This window comes from Melanotaenia boesemani, chromosome 18, assembly GCF_017639745.1.
Source record: "Melanotaenia boesemani isolate fMelBoe1 chromosome 18, fMelBoe1.pri, whole genome shotgun sequence".
In the NCBI taxonomy this organism is placed as follows: Eukaryota; Metazoa; Chordata; class Actinopteri; order Atheriniformes; family Melanotaeniidae; genus Melanotaenia; species Melanotaenia boesemani.
Window position 1 is genome coordinate 19,666,780 of NC_055699.1, and position 15,319 is coordinate 19,682,098.

A 15,319-nucleotide genomic window follows, 5' to 3' on the forward strand; every position below is an offset into this window, starting at 1 on the left:
ACACTACAAGATAGTTCCCTTCGCCAGCCTAACAGTGGTGACAGAACCTCGCGCATGCGCGTTATAATAAAATGGGAGGTGGATTGTGAAAGATGATACGAACGAACACGATTTTAACGCAACCTTCGAGAATTAAAATTTATCTAGTAATGGTGAGATATATTACAAAACTTTAATTATATGAATATCTAGCTTTTTCTTTCTGACGAGAAAACACGCTGAAATTTGACAGTAAATTTTAGCAAAACGAACACAGTAGTAAGTTGGAGATTTTTATCTTGCTTGAATGTTTAATTATTCTATCTTTTGTGGCATTCATGTCACACGGAAATATTTGAGTAATCTTATGAACATAGTCTATGATCATGAACATATCCAAACAAGAAGGAAAGATAGTGAGATAAAGAAAATATTGTACAATAATATATTATGATATATTTCCTTTAAAATGTCTGTTAATAATTTTGTATATGATATTAGCGGCGGACAACAGCAAAACAAAATGGGCAGGGTCCAGAGCAAGCAGCAAACTCCAGTGGTGAAATGTGAAGCCTATGTGAAGTGCAAAAAATTGCAGTTCATTAGTCATCCCCTAGGAGCCCCCTAGGAGACTAAAATGAATATTGTAACTGACTTAACTCAAAGTCACTTACAGAGATTAATCTTAAAGACCCACTCCAATGCTTATTTGGAACTAATAAAATGTTCTCAGTGGTTTTAAAATTGTGATTATGAAGTTTTGTTGAGAAATACCCATAGAAGCCATTTTGATCAAATTTTTTACAAGATATGTCCTCTGGGGTCAGATAAATCAGACATGGACATGTGAACAACATGAAAAACATGATTTTCACCGGACTGGGTCTTTAATGGATTATGCTTATGTGGTGGAGTGGGATATTTTCACTCCAATTTCCTAACTCACACATTGCCATTGCAAGGTGTCGCGCACATGGCACTAATTGCTGGGTGGAGTAGAGCGCCTTTATATCCAGGCAGGTGTTTGTCCCTGCTGTAGGTGCGGTATGTGTGGCAGGTTGTGTGCCATTGTCAACATTATCTCCCCTGCAATCGTACGTGCCATGATCTCCTTTCCTTCTCTGTTGGGGCTGTGGCAATCCTTGGTAGTTAGAGCTGATTGTTTCTCTGCAGCGTTGCGGTCCACTGGCTGTCCAGGCCGTGTTGAACGCTGCATACCAGTTCAGACAGTTCCACCTTGGCGGTGTACTGCTTGGTGATTGAGTTTGGTGCTAGGGCAGTTCATCCAGACTTTCCGCAGTATATATTATTTAATATATTTAGATATTTGACTAATATATTAATTATATATGTTTCCATATATGTGTAAATATATGTCACAATATATAACTTAACATTTTGAATAATACAAGTAAATATATTTTACAATATATAAAAAAGCGGCAATTCCTAAGTTCTTTTACAGTATATTTTGATATATTAGCTCAATATATTTTTCATTATATTCCAATATTTACCATTACAAAACTGACTAACTTTTGCAGTTAATTGTTAATTATTATTAGTTGATGAAGCCAGAATAAATGAAAATTTTATGAAATTACATCAAATAGCCATCAAATTAGAAAAAAGAGTTAATATATTGATTCCACATATGGAGAAATATATTTTTCTTCCGTAAGGGTAGTTAATCTAACATAAAAACATGCATGGGAAATAAAGGATAAAATTAGCATGTTTCATGCAGACACAGCTAGTTAACACTTGCTAACGTTTATGCTCAGGCTAAACTAGCTTAAAGTAGCAACTTTCCGTGAACTCAATAGATTTCGAAGAAAAAGCTTACATTTTTAAAATATTTGGCTTTGTCTTAGAAGTTCTTACTTACTAGTTAGCACAAAAGTTATAATACAATAAGCACGTTTTATGCTGGCAGCTGTTTAGCTAACTATTCATGTACATTTGAAAGAAAATACTTAAGCTTAAATTGGATTTCTTACATGTAGTGCCATTTCATGTGAGTTAATGGATTAAGGTTATTTATTATGCTGACATTACTAAATAAACAAGTATGGGAAGATTATTTAGAAGTTTTTATTAAGTTTGTTCACTTAACCCACTATTAGTAAGCAAAAAAGTATGAATACAATAAGCATGTTTTATGCTAGCAGCTGTTTAGCTAACTTCATGTACATTTGAAAGAAACTACTTAAACATGAGGAGGATATCTTACACGTGGTGCCACTTCAAGTGAGTTAATGGATTATGCATGTTCAGTTAATCTATGGGGTAATCTGTGGGGTTATAATGTGTAAATGAGGGTCTGTCTGAGTTCGCCTTTTTCTGCCCACCATTGATTCACAAATATTTAAATGCAGAAATACTCATAAAAACCATTTTGATCAAGTCTTTTACAAGCAATGTCCTCTAGCATCAGATAAATGCCACGTGGACAAGTGAACAACATGAAAAACATGATTCTCAGCAGAGTGGGTCTTTAAATAAATCACATTTTTAGCTTATCCTTGATTACGTTAAACCAGTTGCAAGAGGGATGATTAGTGCTGACATGAGACTAGTTGATTTTTAAATTAATCCTTCAAGTAAGGTGCTGCTTTGAAGTGTTTGCTGCGGAGCATGGGCCAGCTGGTTTATTTAAATGAAGGCCAAGATGTACCACAAAGACCTGCCACAGGTCTAAAATTTCTGCTTGAGCTATTTAGACAGAATGTGCTTCTCTCATTTTCAGGTTCAGCAAGTGTGTCCATAGATGAGGCAGGCAATGACCAAAGATTTGCATTCAGAGATGTTGCTGAAGTTATTATTTGCTTATCAATTGCTTTTTATTTAATTGTATTATGTGGAAAATAAAACTGCTTGACAGAAGAATGAAACAAGGCTTGTTTTAAATGTAAGTTTGTAGTATCTAATTACTTTTATTTTCTACATTGTTCCAACTTAATATGTGATCAAACCAAATTCTTTGGCTAAGTTTTTGTGGATGATCATCTCTTTAAGTCTCTTTTAAGCAGCTGTTGTAAACTGGCACTATAAGGAGACAAAATGACCAAGTCATCTGTATACATCCGATGATTAACAAGATGATCCCCCACCTTACATCCAGTTTGACATCTATTTAATTTCCTAGACAGATCATCCATGTGCATATTAAGATAAATATCTATTTATTATTTTATCTGTATTTTATAAACATATATAAAGTTATCAAATAGATATGCAATTTATTCCTAAACTACCAATTTTATATATTCTTGAAATAGAATTTTTTTTAAAACTATTTCAAATGTATTTAATCTTTTATTATATATATATATATATATATATATATATATATATATATATATATATATATATATGTGTGTGTATATATATATATATATGTATATGTATATATATATATATGTATATATATATATGTATATATGTATATATATATATATATATATATATATATATATATATATATATATATATATATATGTGTATATGTGTATATGTATGTATATATGTATGTATATATATGTATATATGTATGTATATATATGTATGTATATGTATGTTTATATATATATATATAGTTTGGGGTCACTTCCCTATTGAATCCCATGGCAAAGTGACCTCAAACTTTTGAACGGTAGTGTGTATATATATATATATATATAGGCCATCGCAGTAAAACAGTAAATAATAATAAAACTTATTATTTACTGTTTTACTGCGATGGACTAGTGACCCCTGCCTCTCACCTGCTAAATGTTGGGTTAGGCTCCAGCTTCCCCGTGAGCCTTGATTAGATGAAGCGGTACAGATAATGGATGAATGTATTTACACATTTACACATTCATTACAATGGATCTACAAAAATCACAAAGCATCTCCTCACAGCTTTCTGAGAGTCAAAAACCAGTATTTCACATGGTCAGAGTAACTTTTCAAGATCTACAAGTTATTTCAAATGTTCAAACATTTGACTACATGTACTACATCTATGTAGTAATTCTGACCTGAACTGACTCACCTCATAGTATCAGATCTATTAAATAAGGATAAAACAAAAAAGCAAAAATGAAAAAACAAAAACAAACAAACAAAAACGAATCCCCCCTTTTTAATGTCTCATGTAGCCCCTTGAGTATTTCCAAGTACTCCAAAAAGTTTATGTACCCCCCTTTTGCAGACATTGTTCTAAGCCCTGTCTTCAACCAGCCCAAAATGTCTGAAAGTGTATTTACATGAGTTACATTTTGAGGATGTACATAGTCATAGCTTAAAGTCATTTGCTATTAAAGCAAAAGTAGAATTAAACAGATTCATCACCATATAACCCCAATAAAAAAAGTCTGATTTTCTTTGTTCAACATTTCTAATTTTAATAAAACTAGCATCCAAGTAAAGCTGTCACAGTAAACACAGGTAGACACTTTCAGCCTCTGCTGGTCAGATGTTTGATTTATACAAGTAAACTTTTTCCCTGACAAAGCAGCCCTTTTACAACATCTTCAACACAAAACCTTTTGCAACCTTCTTCTGTGAAAATGTTTCCAGGAAGTTCTATTTGGCAGATTGTGGACCAACAAAAACACTCTTCTGGTCTGGATGCAATTATGCCAGACTGAGCCTGCTACCTGCTGTGTGGGAGGAAGTCAGTCAGAGGGGAGAAATCAGATGACTTCCCTTCAGTTGTCGTCCAACACTCTCTCGGTCGTGTCTTTCCACTTACATAAACGGTGGCTCAGGGATTTTTATCATCCAAACTTTTTGCTCCTGTGGGGCATTCAGGCTGCACGACTACAACTGTGGCTTTGTCCCCGTCGGGCAGAGTTTCCGTTTCACGGTCAATAAAACAAGCAACACGATTTACATGAAGGTGTTGATTTACAGATTCAACCATGGGAAGTTCCAGAGTTTAAATATTGCACTGCTGCCCATCTATCATTGTTCAACAAGTAGGTTGTAAAAGCTGCAAAGTAGCATACACATTGCATTTTTATTTCATAACCACAGATTGTCAAAAATATAAACACTCTGGCGATGCCTTACACTTGGCTGCCATTCAAGACTGTTGGGGTGGATGCTTTAAACATGGGAATAAAAAAGTCAGCACTTTCAGGAAGGAAGAACAGCTCCTCTGAGGCAGGAGTAGGTTGAAGTCTCTGTTTTTGTGAAGTGAAAAAGCAGCGATGAGATTTACTTCTGGAACAACCAAATGTACAAAAGTAGCAGCTCCAAGGAACTAAAAAGACACAGACATGCTGAAACCTGTCATCAAAATAATTTTCCCTTCAGACGTGTTTCCTGTTAAGTAAATGATTAAAGAATGATAAAACGTCAGTAACAGAGATTTTATTTTAAATATGAGTTGCACAGACTTTCCCTTTGTACACGGTGAGGCTTTAACAGAACAGAAAGATTCAAGTTTCATTCAGCACAAGACTTTAGAAAGCAACTGTCATAAACTGCTGTGAAAGTACGCCTGCAACATGAGAAAGTCTTTAAAAAAAAGGGGTCAGAAATGCACCAATGGATGCTGATTGATGGATGATGCAAGTTGTTTTGAAGGACAAGATTAAAGCTAAACTACGACTGCTGACTTTTTTTGACCACATTTTCAGCCAACTCCAACAGCAGAGGGTATCTAAGAGTCCTCTTCCTCCATGATTCTGGGGTTCCCTGGAGACCGGTCTGAAAACATATTGAAATGACATTTAGTAGTCATGCGGAGCTCTCTGATAAGTTAGTTTAGTCTATGCTTTCTTTAGCTTAAGAGAACAAGTATTAGGTGTGTATTTACAGTCACTGGACACTTTATTAGTTCAATTACCACAAAGAGCTAATCAGCCAGTCACATGGCAGGGACTGCTGGTCTACTAAAACTTTCACATCCATCCCTGGAGTTTACAGAGAATTATCTGGAAAAAAAGGGTGTACTTAATAGAGTGGACGACGATTGTAAGTATACAAAAACCATACAGACTCGTGCCTCCTCTTGATTTAAAACACACTCATGCTCTATTGATTGATCCTTCCTTTGAGTCATGTCTATTTCGAACAGCCTCATTTCTACTGTACCTGTGCCCCAAAACAAGCTCCAATGAAGGAGGATCGGCTGGCGGTGCATCCCCCGCGGCGCATGGTGTCCCTCACTGCTTCTTCAAGCTGGTTTAGTGTCAGGACTCCATGAAGCGCTCCTTGGAATGCACCAGGCAAAGCTGGACATAAACCCAGATTCAGTATGATAATAATGAAAATGCAGCCCATTTTGTTCCATGATTATCACGCATACAACATGTTATTGTTGCCTACAACATCATTTGCTTTCCTATTTCAGAGTCATTAACAGGGTCTTGCACTAATATGGGAGCCATATTACAAAGCCTTGTAGCTTTGTAAAACTGGAGACGGTCAACTCAGCAGGAAGAGGAAAATAAAAAGAACAGAGGAGGGAGACCATTAGAGATCAAAGACTATAGGACCTAATGACAGATGCGCTGTCAGGAAGGGTATGCATGAAATGCTAAGTCAACAGACCTGAGTCCTGTTGCTACCGGCTTACTTACCTCATGTGTTAGTGAACACAGCAGGTATGAGCTGATGGGATGCTTTGGCTAAGTTGTCCTTCACCTGGTTAATATGTGCTTTGTTGAAGACACAAGAAGAGAAAATTTAAATATTTATTATTCAATCACTAGAACTGAGTTTGGCTTTGACAACACACTGACAGCAGATTAGTTTCTGCCCCAAAGTGCAAGTTGGAGCAATCAAGATTTACCGCATTTCGTGCAAAACACCCCATCCTGATGAATGCTTGTAGCTGCAGGATCTCCCATTAATATCGCTTTCACTCACTGAAATTAAACTTAAGAGGCGTCCTCCTAATTGGATAATGATAACTCATTCCACATAACAGCATCATCCACACTTCCTATCCAAGAATGTCCAATGTCCATGTTGTTATCCTGTCTACAGCTACACAGTCACTAAATGATTATAAAAAGAACCATATGTAGATAGATAGATAACCTTGTGACAAACAAAAAAGCATTTTGTAGGATACAACTCATCCAGACCCCTTTGTATTTTAAATCAGTATAAGTGAAATGTGTAAATTCTAACTATATTTAGGCCTATTTTAAATATTAGCATTAATGATGACATAAAAGAAATATTCTAAGATGTACCTAATACCTGGTGTCTGGCAATTTTTCAAGCAAAATGAGCATTACCTGAATATTTAATCAAACAATGACTAATATTGATAGCAATTATATTGCAATATGCTAACTGGAAAAATCAAGGAAGCCCAGGATTTGTAGAAGTGGCTCGTTTTAATCTTTAGCTAAAACATTGTCAAATGCTAGGTTCTGGTCAAGAATTGTTTCAGGGGTTATACTCCGTTTATGACTCAATATTTTACACATAAATGTTGATTAAAGTAACTTTATTGCTTATATATTCACCCATCTATGTTTATGCAAATTGGTAATAGCTTGGAATTTTGGAAAATACACTTTCCCTTCATTTAATTGAAGTTAGCAAAATAAAAATGTAGCCTCCTAATGTCCAGTGGTTTAAAAATAAATTGTTTTTCTGCACCTCTAAAGCCAATTAAATCACTTCTTAAAATGTTATATCATGTTTGTTTACGTCGTGCAAAACATAGAACATTACTGGTGGCTGGGAGTTTAGCCACATTAGTCAAATCTCCATGCCAAGACAATTTACGTAATCAAAATGTCTTTGGCAAAGAGCTCAAATGCACCTTAAAGGCTCATTTATGTTCTGTGCTAAATATGCATCCGTATGGAGACTTTCTGTCATCTTTTGTGATTTTTTATTGTCTATTTTTCAGAGCGCTTGCGATGGGTACTCAGACAAAGCAAATGGAGCAGTACCACCAAAAACAGCGGGGGCAGGGTTGTGCATGACAGCTCATATGCATCCACTGAAAGGATCAAAGAAGAAGAAACCAAGCTGCGTTTAATGACTGCACTGACCACCACCATCTACTGTGCCACCTCTTTTATGTCTCTTTCTGAGAATGTACATTTTTATAACCTCCTCTGCCGTTACCTGTTTCCTGCTGTTGTCTAAAACTGGCTAATGGCACATTCACACCCGGATAGTCCAAGGGACAAACTTCGATTGGGCAGGGAATTGTGAAGATTTTCACACCTTCATTTGGTTTGGTTTGCTTTCACACTGTGCTTTACTCAAGAGGCACAAACCGCCTGGAAAACTACACAAAGTTACAACAGCTGCTCCAAGGGTGCGCTATTCCCTGAAATGACAAATGACCAATACGACAGAAGAAAATTCGGCTCATTTATTGGCCAGAATCAAAAACAGCTTGTTCACTGCAAGTAAACAATGGTGTTGAAACCCAGTTCAGTTTTTACACTAGACTCTGTCCAGTATGAGCAGCTGGAGAGGCAGCCAGATATCCAACATGTTGTGGTACGTCACATCATACGTCCCTTCCTCTCTTTGGTCTGCTGGATGGTCTGTTTGCAATCACACTGTCAGCGCACCAAGAACCTTAGTTTTCAAACAGACCAGAGTTCACTTCTTTGGTCTAAGTAAGCACTAAGTCTGAATTTACGCTCACACTATACTCAAGCCGGACCGTACAATCTATGGAAGCAAACCAAGGTTGGCTAAAACCTGACCAAACAATGCCAGTGTGAAATGTACAGAACTCAAAAGTGAAATCTCAACTCTGCACTGCCCTCTAGTGGATGTATTAACTAATATCCATGCCAACATAAAGGACTCAAACGAGTATGGGTAATGTTTTGTATTTGAGAGTAGCAGCAGACATCATGGGTAATGTAATGGGTGATGTTTTACATATGAAACAGACATATCTATTTATGTACATAAAGAGTGTATAATGTTTTCATGCATTATGAAATTCAGGTTTTGACTTCATCTAGTGTTGTGTAAACATGCTGATTAATAGTTGGAACCACGTGGTTCTTTATTAGGTTTCTAAAAACAAAATGAAATGGCAACAGCCATAATGCCGTATTTAAAAGTAGTAATGTTTGTGTATCAAACTTTTGAATTGTTATTAATATTTACATAAAAATAGTCCTTCAAATGTTAAATAAATTAACCTCTGAAACCTTACCAATGACTGCCTTATCCAGATCCTGAGGGTTCTGTCTCTTGGGGTCATTCAGCTGAGTGAGAACTGCATCCAGAGCATTGGGATCGGGACCGTTAAGAATGAAATGTTCCAGAAACCTAATATCACATACATACAAAGTCAGATGAACTCTGAAATTTCAGGATTCCTTCAATCACCTAATGATATTTGTATAAACGAATGACCCCTTTACCTCGCTGCTGCCAGAGTCACAGCCACACACATGTCATCATTCTGGGTGACACGTACGGCCTCCTCCACTTTCTCCAGCATCTCAGGTCTCCCAGCAAACATGCCGACTACTGGGGCAAGCTTAGTGACACCATCCATCATACAGTCCCCATCAGAGCCTCAAAAATTAATATGCAAGTAGAAATTACAACCTGAACATTACTGGCTGGGGTTGGTACGTGGTTTGAAAACCAAATTCATTACCAGTTTCTTTTTTTCCAGCGTCTACATTTCTGAAGAAAGCCTTCAGGCTTCCGTTCCTCCAAGGGCCGTCAATGGGGAGAATGGCTTTGGGATCTAATAATTGCAACAAGATGCTGTTTTTACATCGGAACAAAAACATATAAATATAAAAAGAAGAAGAAAAGAAACATTTTTGGGGCGACTTTCTTTTTTTTTTTTTTTTTTTTTTTTTTTAGGGGCGACTTTCTGTTCAAGCAGTTTAAGTTTATATAGGTAGAGCTCTTTTTTCAATCATGGTGGAGTTCACCGTCCACGATGAAGCTCCTGTTACTCGACTTCAAGACATAAAGCTGTCTGCAGTTTACTGGACCCAAAGGTGTGCTGTACTGTTATGGCAATTTACTGCAGTACTTTAATTTTATATGACATCTTAACAGTAAAAAACAAAATAAATAAAAAAAAGCAAATGTTTTGGACACCAACCAAGAAAAGGGAAGTCTTTCTGCATGGAGCATTTTCATAGAGGGACTGTCCCATCAGAAAGAAGAAAAAAAACATCACTTATACTGTTATCAGTAACAGAGGCTCTCACATCCTTTTGGGGCTATAAAGTTGGTGATTAACACATATGGAAATTAAAGTACTGATGTGATGAAACTCACCACAACTGACAGTTGTATAACAGCAAAAAAAAGCACAAACCTCCTTTTTTCCTGTAGGGATCATTGAGCGGCAGATCGTACACTGTCCCGGGTCCAAAGAACTTGTAAAAGCGCTCAGTCAAATCTTTCACATCAACATCTTCCAAACATTAGAGAATGTTATTTGAAAGCAAATTAAAACAACTGGATCAGTCTAAACAGAAATCTTTACAATAATTTGTTTCAACCCTGTGATAACAATACTGCCAATCAAATGATACTAACATAGCCGAAGCTGTGAAAATATTGTATCTATGTGTACTCCAGTACCTCCACACCGACTCAGGGACTCTAGCAGGACGTATGCCTGGTCTCCATAGCAGGTCTGCTCGCCTGTTGTCCTGCGGTAAAAAGGATTTGCTGACTGAGGCCGAAACTCTGGACAGGGCTCCAGATCAGAGAGAACTTCTTTCAGTCTGTCTGGATTGTAGATCCAATGCATGGGCTGGGCTACAATGGTTAGCACACAAGCACAAAGTGACTTATAGATTACATTTTGTACTTTTCTGCTGTGTATGGTGTTTCACTAAAGTAAAAGTCTAAATCTTCAGATTAATTAAATGTCAAATAGTACTATATTCTTTGTAGCTGCGTTCTTTAGTATATGTCATTAACATTGTGCTCATGTCTTATTCTACTGAAAATAATGTTTTTAACCTTTTATAAAAGCACCTACTGTATGAAAAAACAGTCAGACAGCTTCTATTTTCTATGTAGACTATTTGGAAAAGTCCCTCTGCAGAAGCAAAACGAAATGAGAAGCTGTTGCACTCAACAAGCTACACCAATGAAGCAGTTAGTTCCAGATACTAGACCTGTTTTCAGGTTTTATAGGCTTGATAGGCCTGTTTCCAGATCAAGCCCTGGGCTCCTAAAGCTATCTGCTTTGGCAGCAAGCAAGCTTCCTGTTGGCTTGTATTCTTGACATAGAGCTAACCAAGCACTCCCAAAGCTAGGAGCTCTTAAAGTAAGCTAACTTTATGTCAGCCTGCCCAAACTACTAATCCCAGGACCTGTACTACCTCTGGGAGGACTTGGCTAGTTAGCAGTTTTAAGGTAGCCCATCTTCTGGAGCTAACTGTGCCTCATGATATATGTATAAATATTTATTGATGAATTTTTTTGTAATGTATAAATAAAGGGTGAATTGCACATTTGAACTGGCCGTTGCTCAGCAGAGACAGGGAAGGCTGGAGTCAGCGGCTAGCTGATATCCATTTAGTGATGAAAAAACAAGATGTGGTCAGATCCCAAGCAATTTACGCAGTGTTAGACGTTTTTCCTGGCAAAAAAAGACTTACACAGATGAGTTAGTGTATTTATTACTGCCTCACCAGGACTTAGGGCCAGTGTGGTGGTTAAATATGTCCATTGGTTAGTGTTTGTTTATCAGACACTTTGTGTAACACATGCAAGGTCAGCATGACTCAGAAATAAACCCACCACCCTTGTGCTTTATCAGCATGTAAGCATGTTTCTTATGCTACAGATAACATAAAGCAAAAGGCTTTCATAAGTTTAGCTGAACTATCAACGTACACAAAGCTTTTAAAAGGTTTAGTAGAACAGAATAAAAAGTATATTACATTAAACAGAAGATTTATGAGAGCTACCGGCAAATGAGTTATTTATATATGGAAAAAGGGGAAGGTTAGGATTGCGATATGAACAAAACATGTTGCTGATTAACTAGTTGATACATGCAGTTTATCTTACCTGCTGCATCTGCCACTGCTGCCCCGATAATGGCCCCAATGGCTCTGTCAGCCACGCTCAGGCTCATCTGCTTTCATGACATGAAAAAAAAGAACTACTGAGGGGCTCATGTAACATTAAAAACGTGTAATCTTTAAAAAGACTGCTGTCTAAAACTTATATGCCTGCAATTTTCATTAAAGAAACTATAGTAGAGTATTTCTTTTGGACGTGCTCCAAAGTAGATGGTGACTAAAAATGATTGATGAATGTTACCTAGAAAATCCAGATGTAGAAATGATTGTTTTCTTTTTTTTGCTTTTTTTTTTTTTTTTGGTTAAATTTTCATAGTGGTATCAAGCTTATCCTGATGTAGTTTCCTGACATTTATTGTGACATAAGTAAGTAAGTAAGTAAGTAAGTTAAGTAAATAAATAAATAAATGTCAATTTGTACAACCTGACATTAACTGATAGAAAAAGTTAAATGATTAGGGTTATTTTATATATTTTGTAACAACATAACACATTATCTTGGATAATTGTTGTTTCATTATGTTGTAAACTGAAAATTAATGAACATGAATTTCAACAAGCTCACTCAGAATACTCCAAAAAGTTGATTATAAAGAAGTGTTTTCTTATCTTTTCTGGCAAGTAACAGAAACCCCCCCCAAAAAAACACAACTAATTTCTCACCTTAAAGCCTGATGTTGTTCTTTTAGACCACAACTTCGAAGTGCTGTTTAAAAGGAAGTTTGCTCATAGAGGGAGGCCACGATAAACCCAGCCAATCACAACCCAAGAGCACTTTTGTAAAGTATCAGATACAGGCAGAACAAATTTCTAAATTCTAACTTTAACCATCAAAACGTACTGAAAAGGTTCTTACAGCTCATGGCTAGCTTACCAAAAATCAGTGTATTACTCAATGTTTTATTTTACTTTTCTTCCTCTTCATTGGCTCTCTTTTAAATCCAAAAGATAATTTTAAATTCTTCTCCTGACATATAAAATTCACACACTTCATTCTCAGACTGCAGGTGTACTTGTGGTTCCTAGAGGCAGTTCCTTCAGTTTTCAGGCCTCTCTCTGTGGAGTCAGCTCCAGGTTGGGGTTCAGGAAACAGACACCCACTCTACCTTTAAACTTTTGATAAAGCTTGTAGTTAGGGCTGGCTTGGTCATAGTGGGAAGTCCTACAACGGATATTTAAAAAGTCCATTATAGGGCATTTCTCAAATAATTACCACCAAATAAATGTTTGTATGCTGTAAAACCAGTACATCATTAGACTAGTTTTAATTGAACTGTTACTAGCCAATCCACAGGAAGGATAAACACCTCCTTTTCTGGTTAATATCAATGTCAACACCAGAGGGCAAATTACTGCAAACTGGATGCCTCTCTGACACTTTCTTCATCATTTATCTTCCGCTTCATTGCTTCCACCCCAACAGCTCCACAGCTGATCCTTCCCAACGTGACTACAATGAAACCTTGCTAATTCCAGCCTCCACACTTATACCAGGCCTCTCCTGTGTGTCCCAGGTTATTGATTTCTCTTCTGCCCTCCTAAAACAGCAAAATAGTACTGAGGATTGGGTTAGATAATCAATATAATTTGGAAGACAAACAAAAGCTGTCACCTCCATAGTTAGTTCTGGGTTATTTTTAAAGATATTATTCTAAAAGTATGCTGGATTCAAAAGAAAAATGCTTATGCAGATGTATTTACTGAAATTTCATACCCATAAAACGAAAATCTGATGATAGCAGACAGAGATCTGATAAGGGCTTCATGCACTTTATTGAAATTTATGTGGATACATCCAGTCGCTGGCATAGTTGAAATAAATCTTCATCAGACCAATCTGCAGCAAAAAGGAGGGTCTTTGCTTTCTCTATTGAAGAGATAACATGCCCTTCACAGAGGGATGAAAAAGCTGCATAAATAGATCAGCCACTGTCACCAGATCAAGTGACACAATGAGCAGGATGAGTCTCTATAAATTACAGTCTAATAGAACTGCAAGATGATATTGTGGCAGCGGTCGCATGCTCAGGGGGCTTTAGAGCTTTGGGGTGGGGGGGCTTTGATCACTTGGCAGGACTGTGCGGAGAGGAAGGGATGCCACGCTGTTACCCAGTGCCAAAACCTGTAAAGTAACAATGTGTGAGGCAGAGTGCATGAATGCTGACCTGCACACAATGCAGAGATTCACTTACAGCCTGCAGAGTTACAGAACTACCTCAATTGCTGCTGTCATAGATTCAACAAGGTGTTGGAAACATTCCTCAGAGGTTTTGCTCCATATTGACATGATAACTTCACACAGTTGCTGCAGATTTGTCGGTTGCACATCCACGATAAGGATCTCCCATTCTACCACATCCCAAAGCTGCTCTATTGCATTATCCCGCTGAAAGTAGCCATCAAAAGATGGTACACTGTGGTTATTCCATCACCTGCATGCGTAATGATGCATCTTGATCAGGAGATGTGGAAAATTTGGCTTTCAGGCAAAAACGTCTCTGGACGCTGACTTGAATAATAAAAAGAAGTTTATTACAAAAGTTCAGACATCACAACAGATTTCTGCAGCAAAATCTGGAGGTCCCAAAACCAGAACGAAGACCTAAAGACCTGATGTGTCGTTCTGTCTTATATAGGGTTTAAACAAAGAAAATTCCTCAGTCCTGTGTCCTCCAATCATAGAGTTTGCCTATAGGATGCTCATTTGCATGGAATGCATGTTCTTGTGTCAATCCAGTCTGTAGAACAGAGAACCTTACACGGTAAAAACTTGAGTGTGTACCATACAAATGCTATGCTTAGACACCTCAGTAACTCTCCACAATGTGACCGACAGCTAAACAGGTGTATTGGGCACTCAAGGAATAAATGATGAAATCTGTACAAAGAATATTGGTTTAACTCTGCTCTTTGACTTAATGCTAACACTGACAGCCCATTACAACATTATGCCTCCCACTGCATCCCTCCTGCTGATGCAATCAAACATGGACCATGCTTTATCTTTCAGTTTTTGTCAAGCAGGCAGCCTGAGGCTGCACTCTCATTGATTGATCCAGATTTCCAATTGGACACATCTCTCTGAGCCCCAGCAACTCCCACTTTTGATTGAAGCACATTGTCTTTATATGATTTGACAATTTCCATTGCAGTCTCTCTCCCACAAACAACAATGTGTACTAAAGTCTCGCTCTGCTAAGCAGCTCTGATGCAGACTTTACTGAAAAAGTCACTCCCCTCATCCCCAACAACACTTCCAAGTTTGCAAAATGCAAAAGTTCTTCTACAGCATGTACCAACAATGACTGACGGTTAACTTACTATTG

General features: G+C 37.2%; 1 protein-coding gene across 3 annotated transcripts; it reads right to left on the reverse strand.

The window, feature by feature from the left end:
* Window positions 1-5,328: 5,328 nt before the first annotated feature.
* LOC121628648 (crystallin J1B-like) lies at window positions 5,329-12,732 on the reverse strand. 3 transcript variants are annotated; one of them, XR_006008212.1, is made up of 11 exons: window positions 12,657-12,732; window positions 11,980-12,046; window positions 10,534-10,713; window positions 10,265-10,363; window positions 9,584-9,676; window positions 9,342-9,498; window positions 9,131-9,246; window positions 6,558-6,635; window positions 6,070-6,209; window positions 5,822-5,909; window positions 5,329-5,682 (listed from the first exon to the last, which is right to left on the reverse strand). XR_006008212.1 is itself a non-coding variant. In XM_041967789.1 (10 exons), the coding sequence occupies exons 2-10, from the start codon at window positions 12,044-12,046 to the stop codon at window positions 5,578-5,580; spliced, it is 1,035 nt and encodes a 344-aa protein (XP_041823723.1). In that variant the 5' UTR covers window positions 12,657-12,731; the 3' UTR covers window positions 5,329-5,577. The 3 variants fall into 3 exon arrangements, 2 of the variants coding, with proteins under 2 accessions (XP_041823723.1, XP_041823724.1); XM_041967789.1 differs by lacking the exon at window positions 5,822-5,909 and having other exon boundaries at window positions 12,657-12,731; XM_041967790.1 differs by lacking the exon at window positions 5,822-5,909 and having other exon boundaries at window positions 11,980-12,049; window positions 12,657-12,673.
* Window positions 12,733-15,319: the final 2,587 nt, after the last annotated feature.